Source organism: Triturus cristatus, chromosome 7 (genome assembly GCF_964204655.1).
Source record: "Triturus cristatus chromosome 7, aTriCri1.1, whole genome shotgun sequence".
Classification (NCBI taxonomy): domain Eukaryota; kingdom Metazoa; phylum Chordata; class Amphibia; order Caudata; family Salamandridae; genus Triturus; species Triturus cristatus.
Window position 1 is genome coordinate 695067721 of NC_140590.1, and position 24799 is coordinate 695092519.

At 44.6% G+C, this 24799-nt stretch overlaps 1 protein-coding gene across 8 annotated transcripts in view; it reads right to left on the minus strand.

The window, feature by feature from the left end:
- SDK2 (sidekick cell adhesion molecule 2) overlaps positions 1 to 24799 on the minus strand; it is a 1027095-nt gene that overhangs the window by 57178 nt on the left and 945118 nt on the right. For all 8 annotated transcript variants that reach the window (XM_085617351.1, XM_085617350.1, XM_085617348.1 and 5 more), the window contains 3 exons: positions 22407 to 22593; positions 13182 to 13319; positions 6609 to 6770 (listed from right to left, as the gene is read on the minus strand). In XM_085617351.1, the coding sequence (XP_085473477.1) occupies positions 6609 to 6770; positions 13182 to 13319; positions 22407 to 22593 (487 nt within the window). The remainder of the gene's footprint in view (positions 1 to 6608; positions 6771 to 13181; positions 13320 to 22406; positions 22594 to 24799) is intronic.

Below are 24799 nucleotides of genomic sequence, written 5' to 3' on the forward strand. Positions count from 1 at the left end.
AGCTGCACCCACTCCCTTAACTATGCCAGAATCCTCGGAATCATCATTAACAAGCAGCTCACTATGAAATCATAGATCAACGCCACCTCCTCCACCTGTTTCCTCACTCTGCACATGCTATGTAAGACCTTCAAGTGGCTACCCCTACACGCCAGATGCACTGTGACACAAGCCCTAATCCCCAGCCGACTGGACTACGACAATGTCCTCTACATAGGAATCGGCGCAACCTCCTACAGAGACTATAGACCATACAAAATGCTGCAGCCCGACTCATCCTTGGCCTTCCCCAATGAAACCACAGTACACCCCACCTCAGGCAACTCCACTGGCTTCTGGTATAGAAGAGATGCCAATTCAAGCAGATGACCCATGGACACAAGGCTCTACACAACCAAGGACCCGCGTACAATAACCACTGCCTGAACTTTCATCAACAGCCAAGAAGACTATGCTTCGACTCCCTTTCACTTGCCTATGCTCCCTGCATCTACTGAAGCAGAAGTGGAGGGCGCACCTTCTCTCACAAAGACCTGGAACAGCCTCTCCACGCACCTCCAGACCCTCACCTCACTTCCGGAATTCCGAATGGCCTTCAAGACCTGACTGTTCGAATAAGCCTCCGGTACCTGCACGTGCCTGGATACCCTATCAGGTGATTAGCCGCGCTTCATAAATGTTGATTGATCTTTGTGAGGCAACCATGAGGGTAATAGGAACACCGGCCCATTAAGTGACAAGTTTGTGTCATTACCTAAGCGACAGAAAGGAGCTGTGTGCACATCCTGCTGTTTGGGGTGGGATCGGGCTAGCATCCTGCTGTAGTGTCCACAACAAGGCAGCTGTATCACAAGGGCAGATGGTACAATGGCCAGCCAGGATCAAGTGTGCAGGACTGGGTAAAGGGCCAAAGAAGTGCCAGATTATTCTCCAGTGCCCTATAGGAAGGGCACAGAGGGTGATACACCTCTGCTGCCCCCACTGATCCTGGGCCGGAGTGGCGAGGGGAAGTCTCCATGTAGTGTGTGTGCGGGTGCAGCTGGCCTCGAGGACACCACATGATTCCCAGGACAGAAGCATCTCCCTCGTGTTGCCATGGCATTTTAAGAGGACGCTTGACTTTAAAGTGCTTCTCAAACAACAAAGCAAGCTCTGAAAACAAACAGAGACACAGACACAGTGTTCCGAGTGGTAACAAGCGCTGCTCTCTTTGTGCCGAACATCTGCCTCCTGCCAGGGCACGACTTCAGCTGAGAAGCTTTATTATAAAGCTAGACAGGCCCTTCCGGGACTGAAGCCTCGTGCCTGGGAAGAAATGTCCCCCACATCTTCCTCTCCCACTTTCTACTCTTCATTTCCTGCCCCGCTCCCACAAATCACCACCATTCCCAGGCATCGGCTCCCGAGTCTATATCCTTTAATTTGATTTCAGGGGTGGCTGGCTGGTTATTAGATGGAGAGCCTCACGGGCCGCTCTGTCCTGATGGGTGACCCGGAACACGCTCCCTGTCCCACCGCGTGGGAAGACCGTGCTCTCCGAGGCAACGACCGAGGAAGCACGAGAGCTTGGAAGGCATGCCTCACCTTCATTAATAGCTAGACGAGGTCAATTATTGGGCCTCGAACGGGGTTAAACAATCAAAAAAGGACTCGACTTCAAACGGGGACTGACTTCATGAAATCCAGTAGCTTTAGAGACAGGGCTATGAGAGAAAGTCAGATATCCGAAAGGCCACTGAAATATGTGGCAATGGAAGACAATATTATGTGGCACCGTTGACTAAATTATGCGACAGAAAGGCAAATATCAGGCACAGAAAGGCAAAATATGCAGCGTATTATGCGGTGAAAGGGAAAATTATGGAACATTTTATGACATTATTTTCTAGCTAGTTTGGCAATTTAACACACATTGATTACAGAGGAATCCCAGCGCTGTAAAAAGGCTCAGATTTCTGAAAAAAGAAATGTATACCAATTCAGTCATTTCTATTCTAAATGTCAATCACCAACAATGAATCATTTTGTATTGCATGGGAGCACAGGAAAGGCATTTAATTAACACTTCCCTTACCGTATCCTGGAGGAAACTAATTTGAGGAAAAGATACATTGCTGCATTCTGAAGGAAACATGCATTAATGTGCACATTTCAGGTGATAAAAATGTATCTAATTTATTCAACACACCTGAATTATGATCTAAAATTGGACTTCTGTTTCAGGCTTACATTATAGAGTCGCTGGAATAATTTCTTTTTATTAAGAACCTACTCTGTAAGGCAATATACATTCACATTTATTACATAATTTTTCACTATAAGACACTGCAGGATTCAAGACATAGAGTCTTATAAACAGTTGCATAGTGTTTGGGATTTCTTTTAAACTCTGAGTGTCCTTTTGAAATAACCGCTACTTTGAGAACAGTATGTGATATAATAGGCGTTGGCAAAGCCAGTAGGTCTCAGCAGTGATACCTTTTGACTTTGCCAATGCCCTTTATGTAACACAGGCACCATTGATGCATGCACATCTGAGGGGGACATCTTTGAATTAATTGCTGATATTTTGAACAAACTCATTCAAAAGTAGCCATGTGAGTGCATGAACACCCAGGGCAGCCATCTTTGAATGCATCTGTAATATGCAAACAAACATATTCCAAGATGGCTGCAGTGGATGTGCATGCTCATGCGGTGGACGTCTCTGAATTGGTTTGTTCAAATCATACAAACCCATTTCTTGATGTCCATCATGCATGGATGCATATTATGCACACTCGCAGGTGACAATCCTGAATTTTAAGATGGATGGCCGCTGGCACAAAAAGAGCTAACAAACAAACAAAAAAGAAGTGGGAGGGGACAGAGAGGGGAGGAACGGAGGAGTGAGGGTCAGGGAGGGGGAATGGTTTAAAAAAATGAATGGACAAGCAATGGAAATGCAGGGGAGAGGGCAAGGGGAAGAAAGACGGAGAATAGAGAGGGAATGCAAAGGCAGAAGCAGCACATGGTGTACTTAAATCGAAAAAAGTAGTGCCCTGAATGCAAGCAATGCCAGAAGTGGAAGGAAAGTTAACCAATCGGAACAGTATCAAACCAAAATGCTCCTGGGCAGAAAAAACACAAGAAAAGGGAGGAAAGCCATTGATTTAGGAGGAAACAAGTGAGACGGATATCAAACTAATCCTATCATTAGCTATGGACTAACCAAGAGCATAATCTGTGTATACTGGAAGTGATAGGTCTGGCCAACAGATAGCTAAAGCGGTCTTTCAGCTGAGGTCAAAATAATAATGTTTACAAGAAGGATGTGTTTTTTTTCCCACTGTCTAGGCCAGGCGTTAGCCAAAAACCTCTGCTTTTATTAAAATTATTTATGATATACTTATAGAGGCTTTCAGACAGCTGTCTTCATCCGTTGGTCTGTTGCTGTGTCATTCACATTTTTCTTCCACGCACTACAGCAAACATCATGGGGCAGCGAGTCAGCCCAGTTAAGCCTTTGGGTAACTTCACTGATAAGTGATGGCATTTTGCTCTTTCAGAAGGAACACTTCCAGGCTAAAAGAAGTTCAATTCTTCAGCCCTGGGGACTATCAGGCCAGTGTGTATTTTGAGTACAAATTATTTTTTGCCAGTTTTTCAATATACTGGTAAGGACCTGGCAACTCCTGCTGTAAACATAAGCCTCTGCTCTTCTGAGTCCATTACATGGGGATATTTACACATTCTAAGCAAAACAGTTACCTCTGCACTCAATAGCTGAAACAAAGCCAATGAAGTTAAATATGATGTCAGACATCATGTGTGCTGTGATTTTAATTAGCAGATTGTAGATTATGTGACAAGTGCTGCAAATGTACATTTTTGTGGAGAAAGCTGTAGAATCGTGTTTTCCAGTTGCCCTGATTTTGAGTAGGCCTGGGCAGTAAATTCCGTTCCGCTCGCGGAATTTGCGGAATTTCGGTAATTTCGCGTTCCGCTGAGAACGCGAAATTGCCCAAAATTCTGCTTTCCGCGACTTCGCGAAACTTTTTCTTGTTCACATTCTCAAAATGCGTGTTCGCGAGATATTTCTCCCCGAGCACACAAACAGCAACTGTGAACAGGAAAAAAGCATCGCGAACAAGCAATTCCGCGTGTTCGCGGAATTTCTGCATGTTCGCGGAGATTTTTTACCGTTTCGCGGAGATTTGCGTAACGCGATTACGCAAATTCCGCCCACCCCTAATTTTGAGTCACGTTTTGGTTCCTGCAGAGGTTTAGTAAGTCACAGAGAATAAAGTTGTCATGCTACTTAAAGCAGCTCTTGAGGGCCTAAGTAACCTCAGATATAATTTGGAGCCGATTGGGTGAAATGATTTCTTAGGCACATTTATAGAATGCTTCTCATCTTCAGAATACTAATTTCATTTTGTGGAACCAGAATAACGGACTCCAGACTAATTCCAGGTCACAGTGGTGGAAAACAGAGATGAACTATGCGAAGGCTCAGAGGGGTGGACTGCCAGATGAATGTGGCTCTGACCGAGAGCTAGGGCTGGTATTAAGATCCCATTACAGACGGATCAATTCTACCATTTTAGACAGTACCTCTGTGTTAAGTTACCCCCTGGAAGCAGAATTTGAGCGATTTCGCATTCTACCTCTTTCAAGATTCCGGAAACAGTTCTAAAAAATGTCAGAGAAACATAGTGACAAAATCTAATAACAATGTGTTTCTGGTCATTAAACTTATTTGAGAGATGCCCATTTTTTACCATAAAAATTATGTTTAAAAGGACATTGTCTTCATTTTAGGATATTATTTTGACGAATGACTTCTATCGGGGTTGGGGGGGGACAATTCCCACTGTGAATTTGCAAGCCCATTGCTTCTGCGTGTTTACAGATAAAGGGGCAGTAGAGACAGGACTGCACATTTCAATGGGAAGTGCATCTTACAATGAATTGCCCTTTTTAAATTGAGTGTAGCTTTGATGCGATCGTGACGTTATGAGCTGTGAGCAGCTGGGAACACGCCCCTCTGTGCTGTAACCAAGCACTCGCCCACCTCAAAAACTGATCACTGTACCACTTTGCAGAGTGTATGGGAGCACTTTTGAACATACTAATATCAATGACTAGTTATGATTTTTGCAGCAAAGCCTTTTGCTTTTTCCAGCCAGTGACACAGTTATATGGTGAATAAAGTGCACAATTTCATGAACTGATAATGTCTTGATTCGTCACTTCATAAACCCACCTGTGAGCATGAAATGTAGTTGTCCAATGGCCATGAAACATAATATAACTATTTTGTAGCAAATAATAGACTTTTATGGCGAATAAAAAGTGTAATTTCATGAATTGGTCATCACTCGATCTGCCACACCATACACCCATCTATTAGCATGAAACTGAGCTGTCCTAGGACCAAAATAACATAATGGAACTATTTTATAACAAATCAACTGAGGGAGAATAATCCTTCCAGGCAAGGGGGCACAAATGATTCACAACAGCGGAGGCATCCAGACTTTAGATCCCACAAAGTTAACATTTAGACCATGCTTCTCACCCCACCAACCTGCAGCAAAGTCACTAGAGGGACCGCCCTAACCTAAATAATCCTTAAATAGAGGGGTGTGAGAAAGACTTCCATTTTCATGATCACACTTCGGCAATATTTTCTTTGGTTTTGTCCTGTGCAACAAGATTTTGTAAAATTAAATATCTAAGTCAACCCAAGGATTTGGTGATAAAACGCATGTTTCCAAGCATTGACCCACAAATTAAAGTGAGAAAAGGATCAAAGAAACAGAAAAACAGTCAAGCACGAGGTAAAAAGACTCTGTTCCCCATCACCCCATTCACCAGAAGCATATCAGACTATATTGAAATCAGACGGTATAGCAGAAGGCAGAAGCCCCTCAGAATTCATTCAGAATGAAGCTTTGTTAACCTTGCTCGGGTGTACATTAGGGGTGGGCGGAAGTCGTGGACTTTCACTCTGTGGAATTCCGCGGAGTTAACTAGAAACTCAGCGAGATTACGCAGAGTTCTGCGAGCGGCAGAATTCGATACGTCACGCGGCTCGTGCTTATTTTTAGCGCCAGGAGCTTGTACTGCACTGTACAATCCGCGTGAACGGCACCACGCGGTGAGCCAGAAGTCACTGCTTCATTCTGCCAGTTGAGTAGATTTTCTACTCGAGTGGTAGCTTTCTCAATGAGAGTGGTAGCGATCTGCTAGAACTGCCTGCATTGAGAAATCTCGCCGGGAGGTGGGTTAGCACTTGATTTTCTCACTTGCGCTCATCAACTTAACATTGGCGAGCCATGCAGAAGAAAATACTCTGCCACGTAACACTAGGTGGAGTTTTTGCAGAACTCCCAGCTCCAAGTGGAGTGGGCAAAACTCTGCACCCTCCGCCCGAGGGGCGGAGTTTACCATCCACCCCTATTGTACATCATTGCCTGACAGATAACTGACCAAACTTAGCTTCCCAGCCTTTCAGAGACACTGAAGCAAAATCTCTTGATTTCCTTTATTCCTGTCTGACTTTGAAAATGATCCCAGGATCATGGTGTAGTGACCTTGTTCGGCACCCCATGGTACTCTACCTTCTCCAGGCCCAGTGGTGATGTTGGCCTCTAGCTCTGGTCCGTACACGAACGTCCTGGCCCGCAGACGGAAGCGATAGGTGACCCCCTCTGCCAGGTCCTTCAACTTGAGCCACAGCGGGCCAGTTCCTTTCACATCCACGGTGACAATCTTGCTCACACCTGCACACAAGATAGAACAGAAGGAATGAGGTGAATTTGTAGAGTAGCTTCTGACTGATTAGTGCTGGAGGAGAAGAGGCTTTTGATCACTGTACGTTGGGTTGTAGTGTGGTCTAGTAATATCAACGGTTGCTACGGGGAGCAACCCTTGATATTGCTGTACCGCCCAAGCCCTCTGTAGGGACGGCATTGGTGCAGGTGCAGTGCAAGCTACTGGTGAACCATGCTCTGTACTGGCAAAGCTATATCATGCAGCCCTCCCACTGGTATTAAACAAGAGGTGCTCTGGCTGAACTGGATATAAAATTCTGCACATTTGATCCTGCCCCCTAACTATGACATCGCACAGTGGTAGGGGCACAGCTGTGATGAAAGCTAAAGACAAGGACAAAAGAGGGTACAAGACAGCAGTAAGGAGCAGCCTTCTGGATGGAGTGTTCTTCCTGTTGCTTCAAGTGTTGGAGTGATAATGCATCGTAGGTAGGTGGGATGGGCAGCAGATAGTGAGGCAGGGGGAATGTGGGGTTGACGAGGGAATGATCTAGACTTCAGGGTGAGGCGAGGGTGGTTAGCGAGAAGGAGCAGGGACTAACAGTCAGTAATCCTGATGCAGTGAGTGACACCAGGTGGGCCATAGGAGTCTGCCTTCTCCTCTCACTCCACAATATCTAAGATGAGATGTCTCAGTCAAGCCAATCCATGAGAGATACCTTTATCCCTGGGCCCAAAAGCTGGCGAGGGAGTTAGAGCAGCGCTCCCTCTCTGGAAGCCCGGGCACCTGCAGACTACGGATGCTTCAAGTTTCATGGAGGAGAACCGCATAAGGTGCTGAAAGTCTGACCATAGTACTGGCCTAATGTGGTGTGGACTAGTGTGTCAGCACTTAAGCCATCATCTAAGATGCATTGCCGGCTCTTCTGCTGCAGTAAATGCATTATTTTGTGTTTATGGCTTTTGATGCCACAGTTTGTCCTCTCCATAGTGCTACATGAAACAGAAGTGGTGGGTGAGGGTGGAGAATCAAGGGGTCGGGTAAACGGGAGAGGAAAAGAAAGTCTATAAGTGGAAAAAATTAACATGATGGTAATTCACGTATGAAGCTAAAGCTGTCGTTGGTCTGCTTAAAAGCCCAGTACAGAACAGGAGAGGAGTGGAGGGCAAAGACGGGGAATACCAGAAGAGCCCCTTAGAACAAGATGTTACAGTATGAGACTGGAGAGGAGGATGTGCTGGAGAGAGATTTGGAAACAAATTAAAAAGCAGGCAAGGGGCAGGAGTATGGATGTGATTCTGTTAGGCACTTTACCCAAACTACAATTACCCCAACTCCGACAATGCAAAACAGCACAAACGTTTTATGTTATCCATTTTACATCAATGTTTGATTTCTACACAGTCTGTACAGTTGCATTAATGAAACAGAGAGGAAGAGAGGGAGAAAGAAAGCTCTGCATACCCAGACCTGAATTTGAAATCTTTAGACAAACAACTAAGTCTAAGTCCCAGATTCCACGAACCAGGCACAGGGATGGGGTCAGGAACACTGCCTCCATGCCACTGATGGTGCCCCTGCCAGCAGCAGGAGGTAACATTCATTCACTGCCCTGCCTCTGTGCTTCTTCCACCTCATGGAGGAATCACAGCCTACTACTGCTAAATCCGTTGTTTTCACAATACCGCTTCCGGAAGCACAGGAGGTTTTCACTTGCAGCATTTGTTGGAAGAGCACAGGAGCGAAGGCATGCCGCCAGAAAAATTGGCTTATTCCATGAAATATGTTGGAGGCATTGAGAGAATCATGAACAGCAGGACACGTCACTACACAAGCATGTGATTTAATCAAAAGCACAAAACAGGGTGAAACATATCATCTGCTCCATCCTTATCCCGCTGGAGTCGTCAGGAGGCACGGGTGGGGGATTGTCTTCTCCAAGGATGCTGTGGATGTTTTCAGATCTTGGTGGCGTTGAGTGCCCCGCAGGAGAAGGCCAGAGCAGTTGTCTCCTTTGAATAAAGTGCTGCCCCCTGCAGGGGCGGGCGCTTGGTTGATGGTTTCTCTGGGTTAAATGGAGCGCTCCTCTGGGCCACGGATAGAACATCTTATGTTATGTTACATTAAACATTTTAGAAATTGTCAGTTGTCTTTGGTCTCTTCCATGGGGTGATGCACCCTCTCAGCAGGAGAAAGCTGCAGCTGTGGTCTCTTAAGAGTGAGGAGAACAGTGGGTACTTTCTTCCAGCGATTTGTTGCTCTTCTGCAAGAGGGGGCAGCTGTTGCAGGTTCATACATTTTTCCCCTAGGGAGGAGTAAATGCTCCTTTGCGTTTCAGGGTCCCCCATTAGGAGTAATTATCAACTCTCTCAGACTGGGTCGTGCACGGCTCCGAAGACTCCTCAGTATTTCTCTGGGATCTGGTTAGAGTCATGCTGGCTCTGCTGTCAATCAATGATCTTAGCACCAAGAAGCCAGTTCCGACATATATTGTGCTTTAAAAGAATTAAACTATTCATTCTAGCAGATCTTTCTCCTCCAGTGGTTTTTGTGATATTATCCTGAAAAAAGATAGTAGTTGTCATCTCCTCTAACTGATGTGGTATCCACACACAGGTGAGGGCCGGTTTTTGTTCTTCCCAACAGATGTTCTGCTGTGCTACAGGAGCAGGCTGCAGTTGGTGTTTTGTCTCCTTTGCTCATGGGCAGCGGCGTCATGAACCCCCCGCTCTATCAGCTTAAGTGCAGGTAACCACTAAAGGTTGTTTAGTTTTACATTGGTATCTTCAGTCTGCAGCGCGGTGTACAAAAGGTTATAACGTGATCTGAGGGAAGAGTAGGGCAGGGGTAACAGGCAGGGACCAATTGTTGCTATGTGAGCCAAGTTTAGTAAAGGAGAGAGAAAGAAATGATACAAACAAAGACAAAAGAAAATAGCAATTAAGTAGACATGGCAGAGAGAAAGGTAAACACAAAATAATGTGAGAAAAGACAGAACTGTGCTAGTTAGAAACTGGACAGAGCAAAGAGAAAAGGAAGACCAGGTGAGAGTACTGAAAAGTGCAAGGAAACAGGAATGAAAGGTGAAAGGCAAAGTGAATGGGAGGAAGGGTGGGTGAAAAGAAAAATTGAAGGGTGAGCGCAAGAATTGATGGCTGAAAGAATGGATAGAAAGGCAAAAGGATAAAAGGAAGGTGGAAATGATTGATGAAGGATGGGGAGAAGAATGAAAGGTCCAATGGCTGGAAAAGTGAAAGGATGGACAGCTCTATGTGAGAACTGAACGGTCATTGGATGGATGACTGGGAAAATGGAAATGGGAAAATGGATGGGTGAAAGGACTGATGAATGTGAACAGAAGGATGGGATTTTGATGGATGGTGAATCTAATGAAAGGATGGACGGAAGGAAGTAAAGGTGAAAAGGGATGGATTGAAGAGTGGATCTAAGGCTTAAGTGTACTATTCTAGGAACGGTCGAGCATACTGCCATCTTTCACTCTACGTCATTAGAGGCTTGGTTTAAAGTGGGGTATTTTACATTTTTGGCTATTCCCTTGCTCATGGGTGCAGGAAGGAGTAATGCAAAGAAGACATCTTCCCCTTATGCCCCAGAATTTGCCCTATCAGATCATGGTGTGCAACTTACATGGAGTATTACTTTGACAAGGAAGTGGTGCTTAAATACAGACTATGGCCGGCCTAAAGGACCACACTGGGTATAATACTGGCCAATTTGATGTGTAGGACTCTGACGTCTACAGGAGTGGCTCTTTCCTGAGGCTGATTTAGCATCCTCCCAACAGCGAAGGCCAGTGAGGCTTTCTTTTTCAAGGGAACACATCATCTCTACAGCCAGGACTCTCCTGCAGCCAACGGTTGGGGCCGTTGTCTTCTCTAAGTCCGTGGTGCTCCACATGCAGACAAGGATAGCGATGGCTGAGGATGAGGCATGTCTCCTGCAAGTGATGCCACTATGGTGGCGGATGTCCTGTTCCTTCTGGGGATGAAGACAATGGGCACTAGAACATTGGCAGCAGGAGGTGTCCTGGGTCTGGTATTGCCGAGTCACAGTTTTCAGCACCTGCACAGTAAAAGTTTTTGCAGTATCAATGACTAGGTGACTTTTGAACTGGGATTGCTTAGGTGGGTGAGTTCGATGGTGCATGAAGAAGTCTTCCTGCTGGTGACGGATGGGGTGAGTACCGTGACAATCATTAAGATGAAGACTATGACAGTTGTTGAACTAGTTTCCTGCTAGAAATGAGTCATGGGGGGAGCAAAGAACGTGGAGTTCTTTCTGCAGAAGAAGACCTGGTGTTAAGTGTTTTTCCTCCTTCGGATGAAAGCTTAGGTACCTGTATATGTGAAGTTGCTTCTACAGATGAAGGCTGGGGTAGCTGGGAAGTTATTTCTGGGTTATGAAATAAGGTGAGTTATTTCTGAAGATGAAGGTGGGGAAGCAAGTGGAGTTTCTCCTACAGGTAAACGGTTGGGTGGATCAGGTGGTGGTCTTCAAAAGGAAGACTGTGGTACTTGCTCCTGCAGGTCGGTGGCTGCAGAAGTGGTGTTGCTACTTCAGGCGAGTGCTGAGGTGGCCTTGGACGTCCTTCTACAAGTGAAGGCTCAGCAGGTGAGGGCTAAGAAAGTGTAGCTCCTCCTGCAGCTGAAGGTTGGAATGGATGTCCTGTTGCTTTGGCAGGTAAAGGCTTGGGTGGGTGGGAATGTTAACTTGACATCTGTTATAGTTACAATTCTTATTTCTCTGACATCTAGTGATGGGTCAGGAATTGTAACTTATGTTTTTTTAACTGAAAGGGAGTTTTAGGCTCTTATCATGGGTGTTCATGTGATGATCCTGTTCTAGGACATCACTTAGAAACTACCAACACCACATGCTTCTTTGGTATAAATACAGCAACTGAAAGAAAATAACATCTGAAGATGGAACTGCGGCTTGGAGCGTTGTGAGTTTCTGAACATGGTCTTAAGTAAGCATCAATACATAGCTCCTTAAGGATGGGTGATGTTGGATGAATTTGGCCATTTTTTGGAAGAGGTTGAAGACCTGGTTATTTCCCCTGTAGAGGTGGCTAGATTATGCAGTTTTTGTATCATTGGTTGAGCGCCGGGATACTTCTTGGGGATGATGGAGCACGTTCTAGATATTTTTTATATTATTATTAATAATAATATTACTAATAATAGTAGTAGTAACAGTAATCGTAATAATAATAGTAATTATTATTATATACATACATACCCGATGCCAGTATTCGGCATGCTGATACCTCGTTTGGTGCTATTTTACAGATACACTATACATGGGACCGTTGTGCTTTTGTTTTACATATTAATTCATCCAAAACTAGTAAATTGAAGTCATTTCAAAATTGACGGACTCACTAAATCTCTATCCCAGATACATCACTCTACTTGAAGTCTGAAGTATATGTTTATTTTAAATCATGGAGCTATAGATAAATATTAACCTTGTAAATCATCTGTTCCATTCAGTGGTATACACTGAGGTATCTGCTCATCTAATTTACGGGGTGCGAGCTGTGTCTCACTCATTCATTCATTTTTATGTGGTTTTTGAAGCATGCTGTCCAACGCTTTTAAGCGTAATTTGAGGTAATGGTTGTGTAAGCCTTTATTTTTAAGGACTGACACTTAGGTGGCAAGCACTCCAAGGATTTTTGAATTACCTTGAAGAAGCCCCACGTTGGGGGTGGTCAAAACAATTGTACATTTGTCAAACATTCGGTGGTCTCTGTATATGAAGCAAGGAATTAATTTTGATGTTCTGATAGTAGCACATTGTATATACATGTGGTGGTTAAGCGTTTGTTTATTGTACTGTAGACTTGTACTGTATGACTTTGTCGGAACTGTGCTTCACATAATGGCCTTTTGGCAAACAGTACAGAATTTTATAACAATTGTAAGATGAACATTTCTATATAAATTAGATATGGTCCTACCCATTCTTATAGCCTGGATCATGTGGGTCACTGAACAAAAAGTGCAAAATAAATATCTCTGGTGACCTTCTGTACTATTAATGATACCTTGCCCTTGTTGTCACTGGGTTATATGATTACCCTGATCTACTGAAAATTAAACTGATAATAAGGGCTGTGTCTAATGTGAAGCCTCAAGGAGATATATGTGGTTGCCAGCTTGGTCTTGGGTGTAGTGAAGGACCACCTTTAATGTAAAGCTGACTTCCCATTGGATTCTGCACCCAGGGCCTGCCTGGAGAAGACTGCTTTGTTGACCAATCAAGGTGGCCCCTGATTACCAAGCACAATCACCCAATGAAATGGTACTAACCTACTCTTCATGCAAAAGAACTTCGATGTTGTTCTTTAAATACCTCAACATGGACCTTGAGTGGTGTTCTCTGCCACTTACCATCGACAGGCGTACAAGGCTCGTAGACAAGACGGTATGATTCCAGTATGCCGTTAGGGTAGACAGGTGGCTCCCAGGAGACATTGACTGAGGTGGTGGTCAACTCACTGAACCGGATGGAGCTAGGTGCACTGGGTGCTGTGAGAGAGAGAAAAGCGGCACAGTGAGATTGGAAGAGCAGTGCAGAGCCATAATCTGTAAGTCTGTGTCTACAATGGCAGTACATATCCCAGAGCTGTTTTTACATATCCCAACAATGGGCATCAGTATATATATGTCAATGTGGGCTCTTTATATCCCAATATAAGCACTAAAGCCTTTCAGTTCTTTCTTTCCCTCTTATGTCCCATTCTGTCCCCTTTCGTGCTTTGAAAAGTCTCCCTGTACTGAAAGCTCTACATGAGCAACCAACATTGTGCAAGATCACGATTCCTTCTCCCCTCTCCTTTCCTCATTCCTTATTATTTCCATCACACCATTCATGATGAGCATTTCTCTTCCTCATCTCTCTTTCTTCGCTTTTTTGTAGTTAAATAGAGTCAATATAAGGGCTATACATGCACAGACACAACATGACCAGATCACTTTCACAACACAACATCTGATTGCACAGACCTCACATTTAACAGGTTATTTCCCAACACTGGCCCTATAGATCCTAATATAAGAAGCATATCTATTCTTACAATGGCAGAGTCTAACCAATAGCTAAAAGTGTATGTATATCAACACTGGCAGTTTCAATCTTAATGCTAAAAAGCAGGTATCCCAAGACTGGTAAAATATATTACAGCACTGGAAATATACTGTCTATATAAATATTGGCAAGCAATAACCTATGCCAAGGGCTATATATATATATATATATATATATATATATATATATATATATATATATATATATATATATATATATATATATATATATATATATATATATATATATATATATATATATATATATTTTTACTGAAAAAAAACAAAGGTTACTGGGACGTTATAGTTCGGCTAAAACGTCACTTGTACAAAACCAGTGAAATTATAGTTAGCTGAGCTAACTATAACTTGACACTAATGAGATGGTCAGTGACATCACTCATGACATCTCAAATGCCATCACTAATGACATCGTCCTCAGAGGCACTGACACACCCACTCAAACCCCTATAAAACTTCTCAAACACCCACTCACATGCCCAGTCACTCACATACCCATTCACAGATCCATACAAGTACTTACACAACGACTCACTCATTCATAGAGCTACTCATACAATCAGTCACTTACCCATGCAGCCACTCACACAGCCACACTCACCCACATAGCTACTCTCACACCCATGTATTCACCTATACAGTCACTCACACACCCATTCACTCACCCATTCAGCCTCTTAGCACAGCCACTCACCCATACAAGCACTCACACAACTACTTACATAACCATTCACACATCCATACAAGCACTCACACATCCACTCACTTACCCGTGCCTCCATTCACAGAGACACTTACTCTACAATACAGCCACTCACACACCAACTCATTCAACCAAACAGCCACTCAAGCAGTCACTCACTCAATCATACAGCCACTTACACAGCCAGTCTCTCTTATACAGCCATTCAGAAACCCACTCACTCCATGCAGTCACTTACACACCCACTTAACAACCCATACAGCGACACACACAGCCACGCACTCATCCATAGAGTCAGAAACACCCACTCACTCACTCACTAATACAGGCAATCACACACCCACTTAGTTCCCCACACAGCTACTCACTCACCTATGTATAAACCCATACAGCCACTCCCACGCCCATACAGGCACACGGACACCCACTCACTGACAGATACACACAGTAACATGTAATATATGCTATAAACAGTATCACAGATTAGTAGTACAAAAAGTATACTATTTTAACTTTTGTAGTACCTTGGTATATATGTTTAACACTCATAATCTATTAGAAAACACTCACTGGATCATGTCATGAGTGATGTAATATGTGCAGTCATAAGCAGTGCATTGTGGGGGGTGTATGTTGTAGGTAGCTCAGGTAACTATAACTGCTGAATTTCACTGGATTTGTGTAAGTGAAATCTGAGCCTAACTATAACGTCCCTGTAACCTTTGGTTTTTCCGTGATATATATATATATATATATATATATATATATATATATATATATATATATATATATATATATATATACGTATAATATAATATAAGTATGGTAGAAATTGCATTACGAGGAAACTCAGGAATTTATTCTAGCATTCCATTTACGGAAGCATCTGAAAACCTGCTATTTTCTAAGTCGGTGTGATCAGCCAAAGGCCTTTCAGGGGAGCATTGTTCAGTTCCATCTACTCAATTTACAGTTAAGCAGATGCAGTGCCAAGACGCCTTTGTGGCATTTGCGCTGTATAAACGTTATCAATATCAAGAAACTCATGACACGTTTTGGCATCAGGGCCTTTTATCAATGCCACTTACAGACAAACAATGAATGAATATTCCCAGTAAACAGTAAATATTTCCTGAAATGTGGTGGGCTCAAACCCAGTCCTAAAGGCAACTGCACCATTTCATCGTGCAAACACATAACAGTTAAAAAAATTAAAAACAATGGCCACAAATCTTTTTTTTTGTTTATGAATAATAGACTGGAAATATTTTACAGAGATCTAACTGAGTCCACATTGCCCTAGAGAGATGAGCTGAATGCTGCCATTTGGCACGGAGGCTGGGTTCAGCCGCACAGTGGACATGTCCCACACTTCAGTTTCCATGGCAACGTCAATGCAGCCTGCAACCATCACTGATGAGATACGATTCCCAAAATATAATGTTTCTTGTGTCAGTGGATGAAAGTAAAGGCAGCATCAGATTGCATTAGTGTGAGTTCATGGCTGCCAGTCTCCTGTCCCAGGGCCCCAGGGAGAGAGCGGGGAACTGTCAGAAGAAGGAATTAGCCCAGCCATCACACGTCCACCATCTTCATGCTCTACCACCACTTTAAATACTGTGTTAATGTTGAAGAATGTTAGTACTACAATTTATTTTTCCGGAAGCATGGATGATTAACACTCCTATGCATCAATGAAATCGGTTCTCTCATGCTTTGGTGATATAGAAGGTAGATGAAAGCCAGTTATCTAAATTTCAACACCGATAAGACAGAAGTAGTGTTCTTCAGCAAGAACACTTCACCATGGAACTCCAACTGGTGCCGGCCAATCTCAGACCCACACCTAGAACCCATGACAGGGACCTAGCAATAAACACCAACAGCAAACTAGAAATGACTACACAAGTCCTTGCTGTCACTGCCTACTGCTTCTACACCCTGAAGATGCTGAAGAAGCTCTTCAAATTGCTCCCAAGCAATACTAAAAGAAACTGTCACTCACCCACTAGTCACCTGTAACTTGGACTATGGGAACACCCACTATGCCTAGTTCACCAAACAACTCACTAGAAGACTACAAACCATTTCCAACTCAGCAGCCAGACTCATCCTCAACCTCCCACACAAAACTCACATTACACCACACATTAGAGAGCTCCACTGGCTCCTGATTCACAAATGTGCTCAGTTCAAACTCTTCACACTCACATTCGAGGCACTTCACAACCCAGGCTCCATCTACCTGAAAAGTTGCATCTCTATCCACCAGCCACTTAAACACCTCCGATCCACAGGACTCCTTCTCACACACATCCCACACATACACAGGACCAGATCAGCAGGATGGGCATTCACTTACATCACTCCACCCCTTCTAAAGAATGGACCAGCCTCTCACTCCACATCAGAGCTTCCTCCTCTCTTCTTGAATTCCACAAGAAGCAGAATACCTGGCTTTTCAATTAACCAAACTTACCATAGGCAAGGCTAGGCACACACACCTGCTCAGCACCAGAATACTCCTTACGGGTGATAGTGCGCTTTACAAATAACCATACCATACCCATTCACTTTTGTGTGGACCACACTATTACAGCACTGCAACAACCAATAAAAAGTTCCTTAAAATACAGAGTAGATACATCACATGCAGCAGCACTACAAGTATACCCTGTACCACAGAGAACAAGTACAGCACATTTAGAAGGAGTGCAAGCATACCTAAATGAATACAGAATGGTACAGCACAAGCAGCAGCACAAGATGCCTACACAAATATGCACAGAGTGACACAGCATCAGTACTAAAGAATTGCAACATATATGTAGATGACATCCTGTTACAACCCCATCACCCACATAAATACACAGTACAGGTACAACACAAACAACATCATTGTACTCCTCTCTCGCAAACACAAAGGCAATGTACAACACAGACATCATCAATGCACAACACATGTAGAAACAGTGCGTACAACCCTCACAATCACTCAGAAAAGTGCAACACAGACAGTATCTACTAACAGCACACGTATCAGCTGTGTAAGCTTACTTCACAAACACATAGAACAGATAGAGCACAGGCACCTGCAATGTGAATGTTACTCTCACACAAACGTGTACAGAATAGGTAGTTGCAGGGCTAGTCTCCCTCCCTCTCCGTCACACATACGCACACACAGAGGAATTCAAGATGGAGCATTGGCAACACCACTTTCATGCACACAAAACAGGCAGTTGTTATTTGGTCTTCGTGCACGTCCGATCCTTGGTCTCCCAGTCAAACACAGCACAATGTAGTGCTAACTGTAATGATCTTTTTATTAAGGTTACCCATATCTCTGTACACTCATTACGAACTTTTCAGTTGTTGTAGGTATACGCTAGCACTTGAAGCTGAACTGGCTTCCTTCAGACAAAAGAAAAGTCACAAAACCCTGCATACAACCCACTGGGCATCGGAGGTCGAAGTGGGTGGAATCGGTTGGGCACGGTGATCCCATTATTTTCTTTTGTAAAAACAGTTCCCTTGCTTTTTTGTGTGAAGAAACAACCCCTATACTTTAACGACTACTCCTGGCCTGGACCTGTCCGAGGTTGAGGATGGAGGAGTAGCAAGTTCTGCATGAAGAGATGAGTGGACAGACAGATGACGTAAACAAGGAGACCCTTTCAGCCCTTTCTCGCCCAACGGAGCTGCATTCTGAAAGAGGTGTAAGTATGTGAAATGTAGAGATTAGCACAGCTCTCTAAATAAGTCACACTAGAATTGGAAGAGAGTAGTTCTCAAGGGACCAAACCTCGCATCACTTTGTCCTAATACGGGACATTGAAGAACATGAGCATCCTTTGTACATAATGGCAGCTTCACCTGTTGCTGAATCCACTAGGGGCATCCTAGCAAGAGCGAGCAACAGAGAACATTTTTAAAAGGCAGGTACTCGCCCAGCAGTGGAGTGGAAAGGGAGGTCATGATGGCGACTCCGCTGAGTCTGCCAGCATTGCTTTAGACATCACTTAATCCACGTTTGCACACTAGGCTGCTGCAAACAGGACAGTGGAAAACATTTTAGATTACAACCCAAAGGAAAAGGACATGCCAAGAGAGGGAAGCATATGAGCACTGTAAAATGATGAAATGTTTGGGGAGCTTGGGTGGACCCTTGGCCATGTTAGCATTCCCGAGCAAGACCGATGCGCATCTCATGCGCTGGAAACTACAGAATCAAGACTTTTACAAAATAGGCACTAAACCTCGGTACCAGGTGATGCTCCCGTTTCACGAAGGGAATGGCAAGGCACAAAACTGTCCTATCAGCAGCCCCTTGCATGTCGGTCGCCCTTTCTACCCCTTAATGGCTTAAGTGCAGGCTCCTCAATGAGAGCCCTCTATGTATTTGAGTCAAAATATACGATCGCTGACATGCCTATTCTGGAATACTGCTGTGTGTGCTGCATTTGAGTGATTGGAAATGAACTGCCATCACCATCCCTTCTGCCCCCACAACTCAAGAACAACTTGAGCTCTCCTGTCAATGTTCCAGCAGTCGAAGGTTACAGTCCTTCTGAGCTAAGTGGGAGGTGTATAGTCACTGGAGAGCCACGTGGCCTGAGAACCAAAATCAGCCCTGGCAAATGTTGCCAGACCAGCCCCCCATACTGCAGGCAGCGAGCACCGCATGCAAGTCTGACCATTGCGTTAGCAATTTTGGGTTGAGGGTTCTCAGGCAAAGAAATGTTTCAAAAACGTGCGAGCATGATATTTGTACAACACATTTTTCATTATAGAAACTTGTCCAATCATTGAATAGATTGATAGAAGGTGAAGACAGGACTGCATGGCTCAATGAATGAATAGTTGGATGGTGTCGAGTGGATGGATGAATTAATTCAAGACTGGATAACGATGAATAAAGACTTTTAAGTATGTAGAGCTGATGGTCTCAATGCACAAACCAAGGGTGGGTTCTCTGGTTTTCATTTGACGCTCCTGCATTAAAACATCACACGCTCCAAACACTGTCACCAACCCCTGTGAAACATGCTTAGCCCGGATGTTTTTAACACAGTGTGCTGATTTAGACCCTCAAGTAATGAAACACAAAGCATTAAGCTTTGAACTAAAATGGAAGAGAGAAAGAGATAACCATGTAGTGGCTGAATTGCACATTTCATCAATCCACTTGACTGCATTGTGGGAGGGATGCTAGCCAATTACTTCTTTTCACAGTGCCTTCTTTTCCTTTAACATCATATGAGAGCATCTTGAAATACATCCATTCAAGGTGTACCCTTCACAAAAGTAAATAAAACCTACCATCCGTAATAACACCACTAGCCACGTATAGAGGGCAAAAAACAACTGACTTTCCTCTTGCTCTACTAAGAGCATTGCCATCAGGGCAGTGGTGCTGGGGCATGAATATTTCTAAGGTAATGATTATACTCTGCTACTTGAAACTATTGCCACTTAATACAATGGTAAAATGCATTATACTAAACTGAAATGTGTTGCAATGATAACATTATAAAGAAATACACGGTTTTAAATTTCTAATAGTGTTATCATATGTACAGGACCCCTCACCCCAACCTCTGAAAATCAGCACTCTAGTGGTGACCATGCAGGAGACAGCGACCACTCAAATGCAAAAAACAAAAATGGTTTTGAAGCGAGGGTGGATTGAATTGACTTGCCTAAAACCAGTTGTTTTGTATTATATTTAAAACTCTGCATCGCTGCAGGCAGGAAACACAGCCCACCCAGCCCTCAGCAAAAGAAGACAGGTCCCACCAGCAGTGATTCCAGCTCCCACCCAGCCAGCCCACCAGAAAAACTCCAAGTGCCCACTAGCGCCAGTCCTGGCCTGCTGAAGAGACTCAGGTGTAGCCTGCAGGTCTCACTCTATTCCTGGTCATGGAACTCATGTGTACCTATTGTGGAGGTCTACAAGTATTGTGCAGACCGGGGATTATGGGCCACATGTACAAACGTTTGAATTGCGAGTTCCTAACTGCGATTTCATGCAAATCGCAATTAGGAAATCGCAATTTCAAATGTATGAAACTCTTTAGAGTTTCATTTGCGATTCGCAGTGGGACGCACATAGACCTACATCATTAACATTCATGAGGTAGGTCGCAATTTGCGGCCCATTGGGAATCGTTAAAAACACAGGGATGGTGGCCTGCGGGGGACAGCAGACCACCATGTCTGTGTTTGCTTTTAGATAAAGGAATATTTTCTTCTTTTTAATACAGCCCATTTTCCTTAAAGAAAAATGGGATGCATTTCAAAAAGAAAAATGAAATGTTTCAGTTCCATTTTTAAGAGTTGGCAGTGGTCCCTGCTCTGAAAAAACATTTTTGTGTGCATTCACAAAGGGGAAGGGGTCCCCTGGGGATGTCTTCCTTTTTGCAAATGAGTTACCACCAAATTGAATTTGGTGATATAAAGCAAATGTTTTCCTACACTTTTCAGGTCGCAAAACATTCATATATACCCTTGTGATTCGGGATTAGGGAGGGATGCCCTTCACACGCTGCTTCCTAATACCGTATCGCAAAATCAAAACTGCGATTCAGTAACAAATAACTGAATCGCATTTTGGGCTTTGTACATCCCAGAAGGCATTTTCCCGGTCGCAAACAGCTTGATTCTGTGAATCGGACTGTTTGTGACAGGAAAATTGCTTCGTACATGTGGCCCTACGTTCCCAAGCTCAGTAGGTTACTGCACTTCAGAGGCGCAACTAGAGCCAAATTTCGGGGGCTACTAAAAGTTTCGGGGGGAGGGGGGGGCTGACTCTTCCAGTGATAGTCAGAGTGGAGATGCAGGGGCTCTAAGAGGGGGTGAAAATACAACAAAGCCTCGTCAGCAAGTAAATGGTCTTTTAAAGACCTGTGAAGTACTTGGGTGCGGCTGTGTGTGTGCCCAGGAAGCTGTCTCAGCCCGGGCTGCTACACATGACGGGGGGTAGGGGGGAGGGGGTGCTGAAGCCCTTTTAGCTCAATGGGCGTTGTGCGCCTGCTGCACCTGTTAAAGAGACGTGTGCGTATCATTTTGTTTACAAGTTCCCACTATAGTGTGGTAGGTCAGTGGACTAATGCACAAACTCCCCAGATCTCTGTGTAATTTACATATTACAGGTTTAAATTAAAGTGGTATAACTCTTCCAGCAATACAGTAACGGTTCAGAACATTCTGTAACCAGTGAATACAAACGGCAAGGCTCTCAGTTTTTGTAGATGGCTTTAAAATATCAACAATCTATGCTGAAGTCATCAAATGAAATCCTGCTCATCGTTTAAGTGCATAGTTAAACCAAATATTTTGTATGCAGTTATTTGTAAGTGAAAGGCCAACTAAATAGTTTCAGGGTATTTTGCTCTCCCCGGTGCCTCTGATGCTGCCCCACAGACTGCTTGCGCCCCTGCCCTCAAAATGAGAGTTCTTTTTTATATGTTTTGGTCACTGCTGGGCCTCTTGTCAGAGTAACCATGTCTGGCAGGTTAGAGACAGAGACGTTTTAAGGCATGTGTAAAGTTTGCAATTGCCCAAGGCCCCCGTTTTCCAAAGGGGCGCCTGGGAAAGTGAACTTTATCGCTATCTCACATCTGTCTATTTCTCCATCTCAGACTTTAATTTATTATTCAATATTGTTTGGCATCATTGGGTTTGAATTTGCAGAAAATGGGTAAACTAATGCGGAGCTGTTCCTGTCAGGGGCCCTAAATAATGTCTTGCCCGGAGTGACCCTGGTCAGAGGTCGCCCTCACCCCTCCCCTCCCGCTCCTCACCTGCTTGCTGCGTCTGCGCCTTCAAGGGCGGGCTCCGGGGGCCGTCACCGGCCGCATTGAACGCGGACACGCTGATGAGGTAGGCTGTGTACCCGGTCAGGTTCTTCAACTTCACCCCGTTCTCCGGCAGGAAGAGGGTCTTCACCCTCTGCGTCTCATTCTTGCGCAGGGACTCCCAGAAATGGATCTACAGGTGGAACAACAAACACAGAGGTGCTGGTGAACTGGCTGGGAGCACACGCCAGGGGCAAATATGCAAATGAGCTGAAATGATGTGTTATTAGGATCTGTGCTGTTACTTCTCCAGTCGATCTTCAAAGCGCTATACAAATAGTATTAGCAGGCGGCAGAAATGCTGTAGAAATGCTTTACAATCAACGTAGGTTTGGTCATCAGCTAAACACATTAATCTTCTGTTTAATAACTAAAACCACATTTTATTTTAAATTAAGAGAGCGATTCTCACAGCCCACAGAATAAAAGCCCCACTCGTACAATGCATTATTTTCAAGTTAAAAATAAATGTAGTGTAGACATAACCACTAGCGTCTGAGACCTTTTCAATAGTCCGTGACTCAAAACCATCCAAGTGACACCGAATGAGCCTGTGAGGACGCCACTGGCTGAGAGGAAAGCGCCAAGGCCTGGAACAAGGAATGGTGATCGCCCCCAGAGGAAGCTGTTGAACTGCCGCAACTCAGGACAGTTGCGGAGTAGCGGATGCTCACGTTGAAAAGGCACGAAAGCTGTCTGAGGACCACGCCCCCTCTGTTCGTGTAATGGCTGCTAGTCATTTATCCGCTTTGATCTGATTCCACGGAACCAATTCAAGAGCCCTTGAAATCTTCGACCTGTGTTTTATCACCGGATGAGACCGGAGTTTTGCTGGACCTGTAAACTGCCCTGCGCGCTGAAGACGCGCTTCTGGAGTTCTCTTGCCGTCAGCGCGAGGAAGCACGGAGAAACGGACTCTGGATACATTGTAACCCGCCCCTTTCCCGAACGCGCTGGAAATGCGCTAAAGAGATATGCCACTGGCTGCCAGCGCAGGTAAGCGCTGTTGAACTCCTTATTATTGTGAAAGCTGGAAAGCGCTTAAGTCTTTGTTTAAAGACTCGCACCTTACCTCGCTATTCCTTTGACTATTTTGCCTCGTATTACTATTTTGCCTCGTATTACAAGCACGGATATCAGGGATTGAGTACATGTAGCATCGTCCCTCTCAGCAGTCCTATTTCTCTTTCATCAGAGACATTCAGTAAACAGTTCAGCCTAGACAAGGAGAAAGGACTAACGTACAAAAGTACCTGATTGATGAACACTGAAGAGAGCGCATACTAAGACGCTGTATTCCTGCTTCAGCAGGTGGGAGGGATACTTCCATAAGACCCTCATTTTGTTTTGGGGCGAGTCAAATAACCCTGGCTGAGTGACACTGACAGTGCGTTTTTCCCTACCTGATCCTGGACAACATCTCTCCACGTTTCCTGCCGCCGCCGCAGCCACGTTCTCTCGCGGCCGCTGTGTGCAGGACTACACTACCCAGAAGCCTTAGCGGTGGAAGTCCGCTCCCATCACCACCACAGCGCATGGAGGCGCTTAAATTCGAACAGATCCCCCGCGTCGCGGGCGGCGCCGGGAGAAGCCCAGGACAAGGGCGGGACCGTCTGTGGCCGTCCGGGGCCGGAGGAGGCCGGGCTGGGCTACACCCTTTTCGTCCGGCATTGGAAGTAAGCCGCTGCTAGTCCCAATACCTGGACAATTGATTATTACTCATACACTGTTTATTATTACACGTTTAGTTCTGTGAAAAATGGCAGGGAAGGGGAAACGTCCCGTAGCTCCCCCCACAATTGCAGGGACCATGGATCAATTCATTACCCGTGCTGTCTCGGTCTTGGACCATGAAATTGCCATTACTGAAAGACGCCTCTCGACAGACCCCTCATTTATTAGGCGTTCATCATTGGGCCCCCTAGCTCATGTAAGTTCACCAAGTAATAACAGAGAGCAGCCACGAGAGGAGGCATCACGATTTACATTAGACACGTCTGATTCAGTGGCTGCATCGCCAGTAGAGGAAGTAGTATCCATACTTGCACCTAAAACCCCTCGCCCCCAGACCAGAGCAGGGGCCAGATCTGCCACATCCACCAGATTAGTTGCACAGAAAAGGAAAAGGGGGGGGACGACGGATCACTCTAGGCCAGCAAAAGTCTCCAAAGCACCTAAAAACACTGCTCCTCTTGACTTATCAAATAATAGCCCCGGCACATCTATGCTGGTAGACTTGTGTTACCCCCATTTTATCCAAGTAACTTTGCTCTCCAGTTAGAAAGCATTGTTCGCACCTTAATTTCCCCTTTAATGGAAAGAATCGAAATGGTAGTATC